The following is a 17,512-nucleotide window of genomic DNA, read 5'->3' as shown; positions in this document are numbered from 1 at the left end:
CTTTCCTGCCCTCTGCAGGTGCTGGTGGTTACAGCGCACCCCCACCTCCCGCCTCCCCAGTCCTGGACGGGTGGGTCATCCCCCGCACCAAGTGCCCCGCCTTCTGCCTTCGGAGATGTTGCTTCTGCTGCCGCCACTGCCCCCTCTCTGCTCCCACTGCTGCTGACCCCTGGGAGTGCTGGCCCGTGTGGCTCAGTGGTGAGCATCCACCTAGGCACCGGGTCACCGTTAGGTTCCGTTCAGGACACAGGCCTGCGTAGCAGGCTCCATCCCCAGTAGGGGACGTGCGGGAGGGCCCGATCCATGATTCTCTCTCATCGTGGATGTTTCTCTCTCCCCCTCTCCTTTCCTCCCTCTTTGAAGTCAATGCAAATACATATATTTTAGAGACAGCGGTTTGCCCGCACCAGTCCACCCCACCTGCTCCTACGAGGACACCAGTGGCTCCTCATTCCCAAACCCCATGGCCGCCTCTCCGACGGCCTTCCTTGAGGAGGAGCTGCAGGTGAGGCGTCTCCTCACCCTCCTCCTCGTCCCTCCTTACGTGGCTCCACATCCCACACTCTCCCCGCCCTGCGAACCGGGTGAGTGCCACAGGGACCCAGGCCACAGCAGGGTGTGTGGGAAGGTCACAGAGGAATGGCCGCCCCTGGACCAGAGGACCCGTTTGGAAAGAACAGTAGCCCTGGCCGGTGCGGCTCCGCGGACAGGGCGTTGGACAAAGGGTCCCGGTTCCTCGCTGCGGGCTCCTCCCCGCCCGGGCCCTGGTCAGGGTGCGTGCAGGAGGCAACCGATCGATGTTTCTCTCACTTGGGTGTTTCTCACGTGCTCTCTCTCTCTCTCTCTCTTTCTCTCTCTTCCTCTCTTAAAACATATCCTTGGGTGATGATTAAAGGAGATAAAAAGGGAAAAAAGTTTTATTTTTTCACATCTGAGCTAATGACTGAAAAATCATGCCACTACATTTGTATTTGTTTCTCCCATCATGTGTGAGCACCTGTCTTAGTCATGTCGTTTCTCAGGCTTGATTTTATCACGTGTTGCACTTTTTTTTTTAATGTATTTTTACTAGATGCCCAGGGCACGAATTCATGCACAGGTGGGGTCCCTCGGCCTGGCCAGCGATCTGGGTCAATGGGGGCCGTTTCGCCCAGTCCCAATTGGGGTCAATGGGGGTGGGAGGTTGGCTGTGGGAGCACACTGACCACCAGGGGGCAGCTCCTGCATTGAGCGTCTGCCCCCTGGTGTTCAGTGTGCGTCATTGCAACCGGTTGTTCGGGCATAACAGCCGCTTAGGCTTTTATATATAGAGATTGCTTTCAGAGAGGAAGGGAGAAGGAGAGATAGAAGCATCAATGATGAGAATCATGGACCGGCTGCCTCCTGCACACCCACACTGGGGATCGAGCCCGCAACCCAGGCATGTGCCCTGACCAGGAATCGAACCCTGACCTCCTGGTTCATAGGTTGACACCCAACCACTGAGCCACGCTGGCCAGGAATGTGTTGCCCTTTGCATCTCTGCAAATTCTGGTCAGGTCTTCATCGTCTTAGGTTTCCTGTGTGCCGCGCACTGTAACCTGAAGGTGCAGATTTCAACCCGGACACCAGGCAATAAGAACGGTCTCCACAGTCAGTTCCAGGGCAAGACTCAGGCATCAGGAGGCTGTTTTAATTCTGTCCTTAGGCCGGCAGCCTCAGCTTACATAATGTCACATGTCAGAGCCTACAGTCTCTCCGGGAGGTTCTGATCACACTGGCTATTACTGCTCCTCCAATATTAAATTTAATATATGTATAGAAATCTATCCCTTTGAAATACAAACACTGTTCTGGAAAACGAAAGCAGATTGAATGAAAATTCAGTTCGTTTAGTAATCTGGAGAAAATGCATGTAAACAAAGGGTCGATTGCAGGACTTCTACTGAGGTAGTAATACCAAGATGGACCAGCGCCCAGCTTTGGTATAAAACAGGTAGGATTTTAAACATCATGAGACTTGGGGCAAGTGACTCCGTTTATTTCCAAGGCTGTGGAACGGACGGTGGGGGCCCACAGGAGGGCAGCACTGGGGCCCCTCGTGCTGACGGATGCCCGGGATCCTGACGGGATCCGTGACAATGTGCTGGTTCTATTTTACTCGTTTCTCAGTGTTATCCTTGGGGAAACGGACTACAGCGCATACAAGAGCTCTGAGGTTTCCTCGTAACTATTGAATCGAGTACAATTATCTCAAAAAAGAACTTAAATACGTCATTTGCATATCTGCTCCAATCTTCTATGAGCAAAATAAAGTGAAGGACTCCACAATTCCTTTTTTAAAATTTTTATTTCTTTAAAAATATTTTTGTTGATTTCAGAGATGGAGAGGGAAAGATAGAAACATCAATGATTTGATCATTGGTAGGCTGCCTCCTGCACACACTCCCCTCCCTCACCCCCTGCCAGGATTGACCCGGAACCCAGGCATGTGCCCTGGCTGGGAATCGAACCCTGACCTCCTGGCTCATAGGTTGATGCATGGCCCAATTGCTTTAAATTTAGCGATGACACAACCAGAAGGTGGCACCATTACCACATGACTAAGGGCATCATTCATTTTAAACATCTATGATAATAGGAGGATAATATGCTAATTAGACTGGACGTCTTCCGGACGTCCTTCCTGATGAAGCCGGGGCCAGCGGTAAGCCAGCCCGGGTCTTGGGTGCCTGCCGAAGGGAAGCCGGTGCCAGCAACTGGGGGAAGGAAGGCCTATTCTTTCACAAATTTTCGTGCATCGGGCTTCTAGTCCTATCTAATAAAAGACAAAAAGGGTAATTGACCATACCTTCGCTACACTTCCCATTGGCTAATCAGGGTGATATGGAAAGTAACTGCCAAGAAAGATGGCGGTTAATCGCCAACAAAGATGGCAGTTAATTTGCATACATAGGCGCCAAGCAACGGAGCGAAGCCGGCTGGCCCCGGGCAGGAGCAGCGAACGAAGGCCAGCATGGCGAGAGACGAGCAAAGAGGGAAACCCCTGCGCCGGCCTCCGCCACGGCCCCGGGGCCCGCGCGCGGCCAACAGCAAGGAGCTCAGCCCCTCGCCTGTCGCATCAGCCCCTCCTGGCAGAGCAAAGGCCTGGGTTCCGGGCGCTGGAGGAAAACTGGTGCCAGCAGCCAGAGGAAGGGGCCCCTGAGGGGCCCCAGACTGCGAGAGGGCACAGGCCGGGCTGAGAGACTCTCCCGAGTGCACAGATTTTTGTGCACCGGGCCTCTAGTCCTATATAATAAAAGGCTAATATGCAAATCGTCAAGAACAACTGGTTGCTATGACGCGCACCGACCACCAGGGGGCAGACACTCAATGCAGGAGCTGCCCCCTGGTGGTCAGTGTGCTCTGTGGGAGCGCCGCTCAGCCAGAAGCCAGGCTCAAGGCTAGCGAATGGAGCAGCAGTGGTGGGAGCCTCTCCCACCTCCGCAGCAGCACTAAGGATGTCCAATTGCTGGCTTAGGCCCGCTCCCTGTGGACCTAAGCCCACTGTCAGACATCCCCCGAGGGCTCCTGGACTGCGAGAGGGCGTAGGCCAGGCTGAGGGACACCCCCTAGCCCCCTCACCCGAGTGCACATTCGTACACCAGGCCTCTAGTGTCATAATAATGGAATACTATGATTTTATCAGTGAAAATTCAATGCTAACCCCAACTCAGCCATATTTTCAATCCATGTCCTGTGTGAAGCTTGTAAGAAATGCAATTTTCAAAAATCATTTGCAAACAACACAAGTGCTTTTGGGTCTGTGTAGCACAGGCTGTAACCAGAACATGGCCCTCTGTGTGTGCTTTCACGGGGCCTGTGTGGGCTGGCAAACCTGCCCAAGACCAGGAAGACTCCCGGCCACCCTGGGACCCGGCCGGCAGCACCGCCCTCTGCACAGGCACTTCCTGCCTGGCGGCCGGCCCGGGCTCTGACCAAGGTTCCTGGGAAAATTCCCAACAGCAGCTGCAGTGAGAGAGGCTGAGGGAGGGACTCTTCTTTTGTAAAAGTAGCAAAGTCCAGAAAGTTCTCATTGTTTTAAAATCCTACACACTTCCTAGGCAGGGAGAGGAGTCTGCACCAGGTCATGGAGATGCCCACAGGTGCCGGTGGGAGATGCCGGCCACACAGCAAATCCTGTCCGTCGCTGACCGGGTGTCCGTCCCGCCTGGCACTGGGCGGGGCCCCGACGAGCCTCCACAGCCCCTGGGCATCCGAGCCTGCTGCTCAGCCCTCCCGTCACGTCCAGCCTCCCCACCCGGCCTGCACAGCAAGCCCCCAGCTGTCCAGCCCGGCTCTGAAGCCGGCATGTAACTTTCTTAGGAGAACACGTTTACTTAACAAAACAAGTGAGCTTTCCCCACACAGATGTGTGTTTCATGTGCAATGTCTTTGGAGGGTCACCCAGCAGCCTGCCCTGAAGCCCATACATTCGTCAGTTACCCGCACCCACTCGTGCAGCTCTGTTCACTGTTGACAGAACACAACCAGACCACGTGAGAAGCGAGTTGGGGTTAGTTCTGAGCAGTTTATTCTCGTCGTTACAGTGTCCCACCATGGGATCATAAAGACGCGTGTACAGGTAAATGCTGGGAGGCACACGCGTGTCCCCAATCTGAAAGAAGGCATGTTAATGTACAGAAAAATGCTGCAAACAGTAAGGTGTTCAAAGGAATTTCTGACTATTCAGATGTGACATGTTTACAAAGAAAGCATGTTTTAAAATAATTAAATAATTTTCATATTATTATAAAAGTATTGAGATAAATATCAGAAGACCCCAAAATCACAAGAATGTTTTCCTATGCTATTGAGTCAAAGGGTAGTTCCATTAAAAGTCCCAAAATAGAGAGTATTTTGTCACTATGAAAAACATCAAATTACCAAAATATGTGAAATAAACATGCGATGCGGAAGCGGTACCAAGACCCGTCTGAGGCTCCCAGCCCCGCCGTCCACGCCAGCCCCCGGGCTGCTTGGGACCTCGGAGGAGCCGGCACAGTGAATGAGAAGTGAGAGCGACTCCCCCCCTCTCCGCCCATCACTTCCAGACGGCGCTGCGGAGAAGGAAAACCCTAGACGAACACTGAAACGTCAGCTTATGAGTAAGAAGCTGGCGGTGCCCTCCTCACGGCCGGGCGCGAAGGTGACGCTGGGCAGTAGTGTCAGGGACAGTGACCTCTCTTTCTCAGACAAGAACTCATCTTAGAAAGTGAGGGACAGGTATGAACTCTAAACAAAACAGTACTGTGAAACGGTGAAACATCACAAAATAGCAGCATGTGAACTCAAGAGTCTTTTCCGAAAGCAAATGTTTAAGACTGAACTGCAGAACGGCACTTGCTCCGACTGGTCTGTTACCAGCACCTCGGACGAAGGGCTTTTTAGAGGTGCTTACAGTTATGTTTGCATTTATGACTCCCCAAGACAATGTGGACTCTCACTTGTGTTCTGAAGCATAAATATTGCACAGGCAGTTACACATCAGCATCTGGTATCGCTAACACAAAATGACACCTTATTCAACACGACGTGTGAAGCCAATCAGGCAGGACTGAGCACAGTGACGGGACGGCACGCAGGCACTTGAATCGCGGCTGAGTGACAGGCAATCACGGAGCGAGGGAGGTGTCTCTGCATGTGAACCTGGGTCTCTGACGGACCCAACACACAAGGAAGAACTTTGTACAAACTTTCATGGGAAAACCGGGTCTCCAGAAACTTCACACCAAATAATTTCCACTGATACAGCAATGACGACTGCCACCTCATTTAACCTTTTTCTAACAAATGTCCAATAGACAGGTTTTAAAATCTACTTTGCCCCTTTCTCCACCCGGTACAGCCCACAGCCCGGGAACACCCTCTGCGGATCACGCTCACCGTGAGACCCAGGGCACCAAGCCTGTCCTGTCAGACCGCCCACGTCCTGGGACGGATCACAGCACCAGACATCAGGGCTCAGGTATCTGTCTGGCAATTTCCATCCAATAACATTAACCAGTAACAATGTGTCAATATTCATCGTCTAAGAGGAAGTCATAGTAGCAATTTTTTTAAACGACCACGATAACTGATAAGCACTTTTAATGTCTTAAATGGATAAACATGTAATGATCAAATTCATTAGGCGGAACATCGCACACACGCTTTCCTCACCCACTGAGACCGCACGACACGTGGGAGCGCCGAGACAGGCTCCGCTTCTGTCTTTCCTTTAAAAAGGCGCCACTGTGCTGGCCACGCCCAGGCCCCTGGTCTACCAGCTGAGCACACTCGAGGCCGTGGGACAGGCCGTGGAGACCTGTCACCCTGTCATCTTTGGCTGAAGCCTCAGGAGAGGGAGGGGCTGGCATGGCGGCCACCGAGCATTCAGCTCACACGTCACTGACGGGCAGGCTCGCATCGTCCAAGTCCAAGTCCCCGGGGCCGCGCTGCCCCTCCAGAGGGCCGTTCCTGCCGGGAGGGGTGGGCAGGGCGCGTCTGCTCACTTGGGAAGCTGGTGCTCTTGGAGGGACAGTCTGGACCTTGAGGCTCCCTGGCTTGACCTTGGCAAGAGATTCGCAAAATCCTCGCTTCTCCAGGGTAAAGCTTGAGACCAGAGAGCTGCTGCGAGCGGCGGTGGGATGCGTGGCGGCGGTGCGGGGCGCGGGCTGGGGCTCGGGGCCGCCGGGCTGCTCCTGGAAGGGAGTGGGGTCAGACACCGTCAGTCAGACACGGTCAGTCACACACGACACGGTCAGTAGCTCACGTGAGGCTTTATCCTCTGAGAAACAAGCAACACACACACACACACACACAGAGCAGAAGCGTGAGCCATGCAGCAAGCGTGTGCACGTTCTCCACAGCCAGGCGCGTGCAGGAGCGTGTGAAGCAGTGGCGGCGGCCCTCACTAAGGAGCCAGCCCGTCCCGCGCGGTGCTGGGAGCCGACCCAAAGACGCAGCGAGCCTGCGAGGGGCGCGGGTCCAGGCGCCCGCTCCGCTGCACTCATGGCGGCCGGGTTTGCTGCTTCGTTTCGTGTGCGGGCAGTCAGCACCAGGGGGTCGGCCACACGTTCTCCGTGCCCAGCGCGCCTGGATGCCACTGCCACACGAGCAGGCTCGTTGCTTTCTCTGTAACTGCATGTTTGGTTCTGAATGTCATGCATTCATCTGGCTTAAGGTCGTCAGGGAACATGGGCACAGACTTAGCCGCTGGGACAGCTGTGAAGTGGCTCAGGGGTGTCGGCTGATTTCAATTCTCGTCTAACGGTCTCAGACCTGCAGGTGCCTCGCCCGCAGCTCCTAGCGCTGCACGCACCATGACACCAGTGGCTCCAGGAACACAGGGCGGCCAATTCCCCACGTGACCGATGCCCACGGGAGGCGGAAGGTCGCCTGAGACTCAGTGCCATGCAAACTACAGCAGAGTCCGTCCGACACCCGGGCATGCACGACTGCACACGTGAGGAGGAGGGTGCGTGTCGAGTGGTGTCATATACAAATGTCAAAACAGAAAACATGGAAACTGAAACTGGCATGTCAGCCAGTGGGTTTTAGGCAACAGCGTCTACGGCCTCCAGTCAGTCAGTCGTTTCTCGCTGTTGTTTTTCCTGCGACTCCAACCTGAGGGCTGTTAGTGTCGACAGGTTATGGCAACTGCGGGAGGCAGTTTGTTAGCTCGACTTTCTAGGACGGACGGGTGAGTAGGGAGTGAGAAGGCACGTGCGTGCGCGCCCACATACGTGCCGCATCCCCCAGTCCTGGGTGTGTACCTCTGAATACAAGGGTTCGACAGCCGTCTGGCCTGCCGCATCTGGAACACAGTGCAAAGCTAGGGTTAGAGTCGACCTACCCAGAGAGGAGGAGCTGAGTCAGCGGACAGTCCGCGGCCCGCCACCAGCACAGACACGCCCTCCCGCTCTCCTCACCCCACAGGCAGCACGCTCGCAGAATCTCCGTGACCCTGGGAGGTCACAGGGACAGGCGGTGACCAAGCAATATCAGGAAAAGGACTCTGATCGACCGGAAACGACGGGGAGAAGGCGTGATTAAGAAGCAAGAAAGGCCCTAGCTGGTTTGGCTCAGCGGATAGAGTGTCGACCTGCGGACTCAAGGGTCCCAGGTTCAATTCCGGGCAAGGGCATGTACCTGGGTTGCGGGCATATCCCCAGTAGTACAAGAGGCAGCTGAATTGATGTTTCTCTCTCATCGATGTTTCTAACTCGCTATCCCTCTCCTTCTCCCTTCCTCTCTGTAAAAAAAAATCAATAAAATATATTTTTTAAAAAAAAGAAGCAAGAAAAGTGGATTTGTATGGACTGGTCTGTGGTTATTAAAAGCAGGAAACCATTAAAAGGCAACATTACCGCCTGGCCGGCGTGGCTCAGTGGTTGAGCTACTGACCAGGTTCGATCCCTGGACAGGGCATATGCCTAGGTTGCAGGCTCGATCCCCAGTGGGGGATTTGCAGGAGGCAGCAGATCCATGATTCTCTCTCATCATTGATGATTCTATCTCTCTCTCCCTCTCCCTTCCTCCCTGAAATCAATAAAAAATATATATATTTTAAAAAAGGGCAACGTTACCCCCAGGGAAATGCTGAAAAGTGCCCAAAACCTAGCATCACGCTGGGTCTAGGTAACAGGCGATCATGTTACTTATCAGCCTACGTTCTGCAGACCTGAGTGACAGCTCGCCGTGTCTGCACTCCTCAGCACAACTGGTATTTTCACATCGGAGACCAGCGACCAAGGTGCTCTAAAGGTAAGTCTTATTCCTGTGCTGTGCCTGAACGTGGTGAATTAAACTTAACAACATTTTTCTTACTATTTCTCAGCGTGTTTAGCTGCTCTAATTTTCCCGTGGTCCTACCAAAAGGTAATTAAGATTGCAAACAAAGGCAGCCGTTCACATTCGCGGGCAGAAACCCTGAAGGCCCGTGAGCCGAAACCCTGCCTGCGAGCCCTCAACGCATGAGGCTCCCGGCGCGGTGGTCTCGGCACAGGCGAGCCCACAGACCCTCGCCGACCTGTCAGCAAGCTGAGCGCAGTGGCTGAGGGCCTTCCGTGGCCAGGTCCCGCCTGCACTAAGACCTGGCCGGTGGTACCAAACCCAGACCGACCAGCGAGGACCTCACACAAGGCAGGGAGCGCTCCTCTCGTCCCCGCGCGCCTGTGAGACGGGACAGCGCAGGGAGCTCCGTGTCCGTACACGACGGGAAGCACGACGTTAGACATGCACGACTCTCTGCAGGTCCCGTTGGTGTGACGTCACCACGCAGACACATCTCACAGGAAAGAAACCAGGGGGTCAGGGGGAGGAAGCCTGACAGGACGGGGAACCGGGGGGCAGCACGGCGCACAGGACACGTACAGAAGACGCCGACCGGCCAGGCCCGCGCTGCGCCACGATGGCCCCGGACACGGCTTTGATCCAGCTGTGCATCTCTTCGGGGCTGTCGGCCTGAGGGAGAAAGGGCGCACTCAGTCCACTTCCCACACGGCTCCTGCATCTGAGACCCGACCTACGGGCTCGGGAGTGAACAGCTTCAACCACAAATCGCTCTAAGGCAATGACTTCAAACACCTTAGAAATCACTTTTACACCAGCACTGCTGGGTGCGCGATGTTCTGGGAATAACTCAGAGCAGGGCCGCAATCCTAAGAGCAGTGCTGGCCGCCACAGCCAGAGCACCTTCCTTGATGGGCCCGTGGCTTCCAGCGCGGATGACGGACCTCCTGTGACTCACCAACTACACTGGCCCGGGGGGGTGGGGGGGGGAGATACCGTGCTTCACCTCTAGAGCCTGCAATCTACAAGGTCAACAACTTTAAAGACTCAAGACAGTATTTTTGAACCAAGGCTATTAAATACTTTTTCAAAGAAAAACTTCAAAATAGGCAAAAGTAAATCATACACCTTCATTCACTGCAAATAGGAGGGCATGTTGAGAAATCAATCTGGCAAAACAAAGAGGTTTAAAGAGGTTCGTGCACTGAGGAGTTGCTCTAGAGCTAGAAACTCACCCTGAAGAAATGTGTTTGTTTAATCCCCCCCTGAGGACATGTGTATTGATTTTTAGAGAAACGTCCCTGTGATAAGCCTCCGTCGGTTGCTCCCATACCGCCCCAGCAGGGACCGAACCCACAGCCCTTGTGGGGTATGGACGATGCTCTAACTGAGCCATCCGGCCAGGACGCACGATACTCCTCTTGTTATCCAAATATGTGCCTTAAGCACGGCAGTGAAAAAAAAGAATGCTTGCCTGGTTGTGGGATTCTGTGTTTTATAAACAACCCTTTTCTTCCTATTTTTCTATAGTTTCTAAGTTTTCTGCAATAAGCCTATGTAAGTTTTATAAAACAAAAACAAATTTTGTTTTTTAAAAACTCCAATCTGATTAATACAATGAGTAAAAAGTATGTTTTAAACTTAAATGCAGATGCCATCAGTGAAACCTAGGCTCTACTGCCTACTTTTATCATGTACCAATTTTATAAAATTACCAAAAATGATGGAACCGAAATTCCAAAATATGTGCAAAATAATCCAAGTTCAAAGTACACACTTAGCTTCTAAGTAGATTTCCCTTCCTCCAAATACTACTTAATTCTATTCAACAGCTCACAGCAAGGAGCACCTCGTTTGCTGAACGTATGACTACCAGTAGTTTCACACGTAACACTTGGTGAACTGTGGTTGTCAGGTTGTTGGGGGACAAAAGGGGACGTATGTCACACTTTCAACAATAATGATTAAAAAAAATAACTGCAGTGGTCATTATGTTTTGCTTATTCTCATAACCTGCAAGTTCACGTCCCTCTAAAATTATTAATTCCCACGAAGAGGATCTATAACCTTCAAATAAGTATCTTACCTGCACATAGAAAGTCCGAGATGACGTTACAATTTCAAAGAGGTTGTCCCTCATCATTATGTCACTGTTAACACAAAAAATTTCCAAGTTTTAAACAGCAGGTATTTGATAGGTTTTTTTCATTTATTTACCCAATACCAAATATCTATCTACAATAATAAAAGAGTAATATGCTAATCAGACCGGAGAGCTGAATGACCTTCTGGACATCATTCCGGACGAAGCTGTGATGGCAGGGGCCGAAGCAGAGGCAGTTAGGGGTGACCAGGAAGGCAGGCAGAGGGATTAGGAGAGATCAGGCAGGCAGGCAGAAGGATTAGGGGACATCAGGCAGGCAGGCAAGTGATTTGGGGCGATCAGGCAGGCAGGTGAGCGGTTAGGGGCAATATGGCAGGCAGGTGAGTGGTTGGGGGCGATCAGGCAGGCAGGCAGGCGAGCTATTAGGAGCCAACGGTCCCAGATTGCAAGATGGATGTCCAACTGCCAGTTTAGGTCCAATCCCACAGAGAGCAGTCGGACATCCCCCGAGGAGTCCCGGATTGTGAGAAGGTGCAGGCCAAATTTCATGCACCGGGTCTCTAGTGTATCAATAAGAAAAGTATGAGGTAAAATACTGATTTAACAAAACCAAACTATCCAGTTTTTCAACTTCTTGAAAAAAATAAAGTTTATATAGTTACATGTATATTTTATTTTGTATTTATTTTTATTGATTTCAGAGAGGAAGAGAAAGGGAGAGAAAGATAGAAACATCACTGATGAGAGAGAATCATTGACTGGCTGCCTCCTGCACACCCCCCACCGGGGATGGAGCCCACACCCTGATCAGAATCAAACCCGGAACCTTCAGTTCACAGGCTGACACTCCATCCACTAAGCCAACGAGCCAGGGAATTGTCTGTGTATCTTAGACAAGGTACAGAACACTACAATCCAAAGTTTGTGACATGAAGAAATCAGTTTGCACTCCACAATTACACGGCCTCACACGGCTGTTCTGCTCCAACCTTGAAATGCTAACATGCTAATCACCAATTTGCCAAATATGATAGAAGTTGTTCACATTCAAGTTTTTCCTTTTCATTAATAAGCTTAAGGATTGTTTCCTAATGTTTAGTTTTCAAACAAAAACCCTCATACTTTAATCCGAGGGTTTTGAAAGGTCTAGCATATCCCGACTAGAAGAAGTTGAAAACGACACAAATACAGAAAAACGCCACCTCGCAAGCGCCCTCAGCCTGCAGCCCGCTGTGCCACCGACAGCCAGCCCCGCGCTCACCTCTGCTTGCACTCCTGGACTTTGTGCACTTCCTTCAGGGGGATCACACGCAGAGGCTCCTTCTCCTGGCGGGAAAGAGCAGACAGACACCTGACGTCCCCTCCTAAAAGCCTCCTCAGGCCGTCTGACCTGGAGGCCTGCGCCAAACGATGCTTCTGGGATCAGCAGCATCAGAATAGCCCCGTCCTCCCCCTCGGTACCAGGGGGAGTGTGTGAGGACGAACTCTCTCATGTGGACGCATTATTTTAACAAGCCAACGCATCGAACATTTACTAGGTGCCAGGGCACGCGCTAGATGTTAAAGGTCAGCTCCCTGGAATCTCCCACCACCCTACCCACAGGCGCTAGCACTCACCTGAGGGACCTGAGGGTTAGATATGTAAGCGCCCGACCCAAGGTGACAACACCAGACCGAAGCCACAGACACCGGCCATCACGGCCCTAACAGCGTCACCCCCACACTCTACGCTCCATCACGATGAGGACTGCAGGTCGCAGACTAGGACAGCATGACCCGACCGGCTGCTATTTTACGAGCACCGAGGGAAAACGCAAACGACAGCCGGACAGTTTTAAAATCACCAATCTTTAAGGTTTTACAAAACAGTTCATTTTAAAATAACTTCAGATTATAACCGCTTCTGTATACCCTGCACCCTATAGAGATGTGGTTCCCCTCAAAGGTCCCAGCAAACAGGAAGAGGGGGGCCAGGGGTGTGAAGCACAGATCTGCACTCAGTGTCCCATCAGGCTGTTGCAGAACGTGGGTCACGTGCCAAGAATCTAGATAATACAGAGCTCATGTGCTAATCAGGCTGCACAGCAGGAGGACCATCTGGATGAAGCCAGGGCTGCGAGGGCCGGGCCACTAGCACGAACTCTGTGCACGGGGCCTCTAGTGCAGAAGTTCTCAACCCGTGGGTCGCGAACAACGAAAATCCATCCTGCACATCAGATGTTTACATGACGATTCATAACAGTAGCAACATCACAGTAATGAAGTAGCAACGAAAATAATGTTATGGTTGGGGGTCACCACAGCATGAGGCACTGTATTAAAGGGCCGTGGCACTAGGAAGGTGGAGAACCGCTGCTCTAGTGTTTTAAATAAGGATGCCACGCAAACTGAGGAAAGAGGGCATTCTAATCTTTGATTCCACCTTCAGACAGAACAAAACCATCTCGTAAGAAGAAACTAAGCGATCTGCTCCCAAAAGCAAACTCGGAGAGAGGGCAGGGCAGACCGCAGGCCCAGAGGCTGACGCTGACGCTGACGCTGAGACGCAACCCCTTCCGCCGCCTCCCACCTCCCGCCTCCAGGCCCTTCGGGAAACCTGCAGACTGAGGGGTCTGGTGTCTCCAGCTCCTTGGAGGTGCAATGTCTCTGAAGACGACACCTTTTCATTAAGATCCACCCAACAGACCATCACCCAGAAGCATGACCACCAGAGGCTCCCTGTCTCACACGGAGGGAGCAGGACCGGAAAGCAGGCACTGCATGTAGGAACCACCACAGGGCAACGATCCTCCAACACTTAAAAGCACGTTCAGGACAAAGCGACCTACCAGCTCGGACTTGAAGTAGCCTATCATGTTCTCGTCCAGTTGGAAATACCTCCTCTTCCAGTTCTTCATCTAGAGAGGAGCACAGACATGAGACTCTGCCTCTAGGACGCGGATGCTCATCGCCCCCAACTGCTCTGAGGCGAACCCCACAGGCCCTCCTGGGGGAGAGACGCAGCTTCACTCTGTCGCCCTCAGGCCTCGAACTCCTCACTCCAGCCTGGTGCTGGCCTTCAGCTTGTATCACGTGACTGTCTAATGCAGCCTCGTACTCTCAATGCCCTAAAAGTTAAAAAAAAAAGGCACTTCCCCATCTCCCCCCCCCCGCCCCCACAAAACAAATGCTCCCAGGAGGTCAAGAGCGAGAACAGGAAACAGTGTGCCACCACACCAGGCATCTCCGTTCGCAGGCATTTACCCTCACGAGCAGACAGTCAACACCAATAAAGGGAACCTTCTTTGTACATGTTTTTGCCAAAAACGCACTTTGGCATTTCTATGAGATGACATTTTGGACTTCAGAGTTGAACAAAAAAAGGAGCATCTGCTCGCCAACACCGGTGTGGCTCAGTGGATAGAGCATCAGCCTGTGGACTGAAAGGTCCCAGGTTCGATTCCGGTCAAGGGCATGTACCTGGGTTGCGGGCACATCCCCAGTGGGAGATGTGCAGGAGGCGGCTGATCGATGTTTCTCTCTCATGGATGTTTCTGACTCTATATCCCTCTCCCTTCCTCTCTGTGAAAAATCAATAAAAAAAATATTTTTTTTAAAAAAAGGAGCATCTGCTGACAGCCCTCCACACCAGTGAGCACAGCCCGAGGGCTCTGACCTCACTGCAGACGGCGCAGGCGAGGCCTGATAGCCCGCACCTCGGCTCCCTGAACGGCACCTCGGCTCCCTGAATGGCGGCAGACAGTGGGGACCGGACACCCCACTGAGCTGGGGGGACGGGACACCCCGCTGAGCTGCGCTGCAGTGAGCAGACCTCGAGGAGCCTGCGGGAGTGTTAGTGTTTCTTCACTCAGAGAATTCGTCTCTTTCGTTTGAAAACGTTATTTTCTTATGAAATTCTGAAGATTTAGCTCGCATGGGCAGAATGCTGCCCTATAGCAAGGTGCTGCGAAGGCTAGAAACACGGGGCGCGTGGCTCTCTCCGCGAGGCTCTGCTGGGAGCCGGCTGGGCTGACCCACACCTTCCACACCTCGGAGGTGGGCTTGGGATGTGATTTTCCTTCCCAGGAAACCAAGAGGCTGAGAGGTTAAGGGCCAAGGCCACAGAGTGTCCGACTGAGGCCAGCCAAGCATCAAGCGGGTGCTGAGGGACTCCCACACCCACACCCCACGTGACCCTCTCCCCAGGGGGGTCAACAGAACGCTTCCCGGAACAAAGGCAGCTGCTGGAAAGGTCGCCTGAAAGCGACGGCCGGTCCGTGGACTAAGCATCACTGCCCAGCTGCTCACGGAGCACGACCCTAAGAGCCTGAGTGAAGAGGCCCTAGAACAGCCCCCTCAGCCCTCAGCCCCCCTCACCCCCTCAGCCCCCCACTGCGCTCTCGCTTCGGGTCTTGGTGCAAAACAAAGCCTGTAGCCGAGACCGCTCACACCCACATCCCACTGTGCGCGCGTTTGCCCGGACTCACCACGGCTCCCTGTTTGACACAATACCCGGCTTTGATGACGGCGCTGTCGGAGGGCGGTTTCGGGGGGAAGTAGGGGAGGTGGCTGGGTGACCTTTTCAGGTGGTTTCTGTCAGCGCTCTCACCACAGTCGTTGGCTTCTTCTTTCTGAAGTGAAGCATAACAGAAAGTCCTTTCCTGGCGCCCAGCTCCCAGCACAGGACGCAGGCGCGGACACTCCAGCAGCCACGCGCCCTGGGCGCTGGGAGCACCAGGGACACCGGCAGCACATGCCTCCCGTGTGCGCTGCGCCCGAAGCTCACACAGAACAGACGGGCTGAACTGTGATGGGAAACACGTTAAAATCTGCAAAAGGGGGAAAGCAGACTTGCAGGCCGTGTTGCCGTCCTAGCAGCATCTCCAGCTCCATCTCAGCTGCACGAGGACACAGATTTGGAGTGAAGTGTTGGAGCAGATTTACGGTCCTGGACCGTAACTGTCCATCACGGACCGGCCACGCCCGTCTGCTGCTCTCCGTCTGCAGCAGGCCTGCCGCCAGCGCTTCCGTGTGAGGCAGGGGCAGTGGGGGTGAACTGGTTACTTTGAAATAAGTGTATAGTCGCAGGAAGTTACCAGGGCACCGGTTAATAATGCGGATTTTCCCCACTAGATGGAGTTACACGTATGTTGATATATATGCAATCTGATATGTATGCTATTTTGTTGTATTGACAGCAAGCTTCAAAACTTCGTATGTCAAATTTTCTGAAGGTGTTAACATCATATTTTTACGTTAAAAAATGTCGAATTTCATGCCAAAAAAAGCATTTGCGGGAAGTTTTAATTCATTACTTTATTTTGCAGAAAAGTGCTGCTGAAAATTATCATATACTCCGGGATGCTTATGGTGAACATGTTCCATCTCAAGATCCTTGTGAACGCTGGTTTAAACACTTTAAAAGTGATGATTTCCATGTGAAAGACAAAGAACGTCCAGGTCAATTTGAAGTACGCTTTGATCGTAAAACCACCAGAATGTGCCAGAAGACAAGGCAAAGTAATTTTGCTTCATGATGATGCACCATCAGACACGTCAAAACCAGTTAAAGATGCATTAAATTAAAAGATCCTGCCTGGGAAGTATTAACCCACCCCCCGTATTCACCAGACCTTGCTCCTTCAGATGACCACTTGTTCCGATCGATGGCACACGCACTTTCTGAACAGCACTTCAAAACCTTTGAAGGAGTGGAAAATTGGATCTCTAAATGGTTTGCCTCAAAACAAGAAAAGTTCTAATGGGACGGTATCCACAAATTACCTTAAAGATGGGAAATGTGTAGCTAGTAATGGACATTACTTCAAACAAATCACTTTTGATGTTTCTCTTGAAATTATCGTGTTTTCTTTGATGACAAAACCGCATTATTAACTGGTGCACCTGGTCCTTTAAAAATGTACAGGAGGGCCCCCACTGGTGTGGCTCAGCGCTGAGCATCGACCCGTGCACCAAGCGGTCACCAGTTCGATTCCCGGTCAGGGCACTTGCCCAGTTGCAGGCTTGGTTCCCAGTAGGGGGCGTGCAGGAGGCAGCCGATCAATGTTCTGTCTCATTGATGTTTCCAGCTCTCTCTCCCTCTCCCTTCCTTTCTAAAAGCAATCTATAATAATCTATAATAATAAAAGGATAATATGCTAATTGGGCCAGATGTCCTTCTGGACGGCCTTCCAGACGAAGCTGGGGCTGCAAGGGAAGCCTGGGTCACAGGTGCCAGAGGGAAGCCGGTGCTGGCAGCGGGTGGCAGGAAGGCCTATCTTGCACGAATTTTGTACATCATGCCTCTAGTGAAAATATATATGTATTTTAAAATGTACAGGAGGTCCTAGCACCCTTCAAGCCAGTGCCCCAAACAGGAAAACTGTAAGTGCAAAGCATGATCAAACCTGACACTGGAATTCACGGGACAGACACGCACTCATCTGGGTGTGTGTGCAGCGTCCTATGCATCCAGCCGCCACCGCGCAGCACCTGCCATCACAGCTCCCTGAGCCCCACGAACTCGCTCTCCATCTTCCTATTCTACCGTTTAGAGAACATGATGCCAGTGGAGTCAGGAGGCCTGGGAAAGTGGCTTTCTTAACCCAGCACAATTCTCCGGGGATGCAGCCAGGC

The 17,512-nt window shown here is 52.3% G+C and overlaps 1 protein-coding gene across 3 annotated transcripts in view; it reads right to left on the bottom strand.

Moving 5' to 3' along the window:
• Positions 1 to 4,529: 4,529 nt before the first annotated feature.
• PLEKHA1 (pleckstrin homology domain containing A1) overlaps positions 4,530 to 17,512 on the bottom strand; it is a 28,194-nt gene continuing 15,211 nt past the window's right edge. The window contains exons 6-12 of one of the 3 annotated variants that reach the window (XM_006757957.2): positions 15,364 to 15,507; positions 13,726 to 13,794; positions 12,159 to 12,223; positions 10,880 to 10,943; positions 9,376 to 9,465; positions 7,746 to 7,816; positions 6,413 to 6,701 (exon numbers count right to left, since the gene is read on the bottom strand). In XM_006757957.2, coding sequence (XP_006758020.1) covers positions 6,509 to 6,701; positions 7,746 to 7,816; positions 9,376 to 9,465; positions 10,880 to 10,943; positions 12,159 to 12,223; positions 13,726 to 13,794; positions 15,364 to 15,507 — 696 coding nt within the window. In that variant the 3' untranslated portion in view covers positions 6,413 to 6,508. Of the gene's footprint in view, positions 6,702 to 7,745; positions 7,817 to 9,375; positions 9,466 to 10,879; positions 10,944 to 12,158; positions 12,224 to 13,725; positions 13,795 to 15,363; positions 15,508 to 17,512 lie in introns of all 3 variants that reach the window. The other 2 variants (XM_006757958.2, XM_006757956.2) reach the window with 2 other exon arrangements.

Source organism: Myotis davidii, unplaced genomic scaffold (assembly GCF_000327345.1).
Source record: "Myotis davidii unplaced genomic scaffold, ASM32734v1 scaffold1055, whole genome shotgun sequence".
In the NCBI taxonomy this organism is placed as follows: Eukaryota; Metazoa; Chordata; class Mammalia; order Chiroptera; family Vespertilionidae; genus Myotis; species Myotis davidii.
The sequence above is the reverse complement of the archived record's forward strand: the minus strand, read 5'-3'. Positions and strand labels throughout refer to the sequence as shown.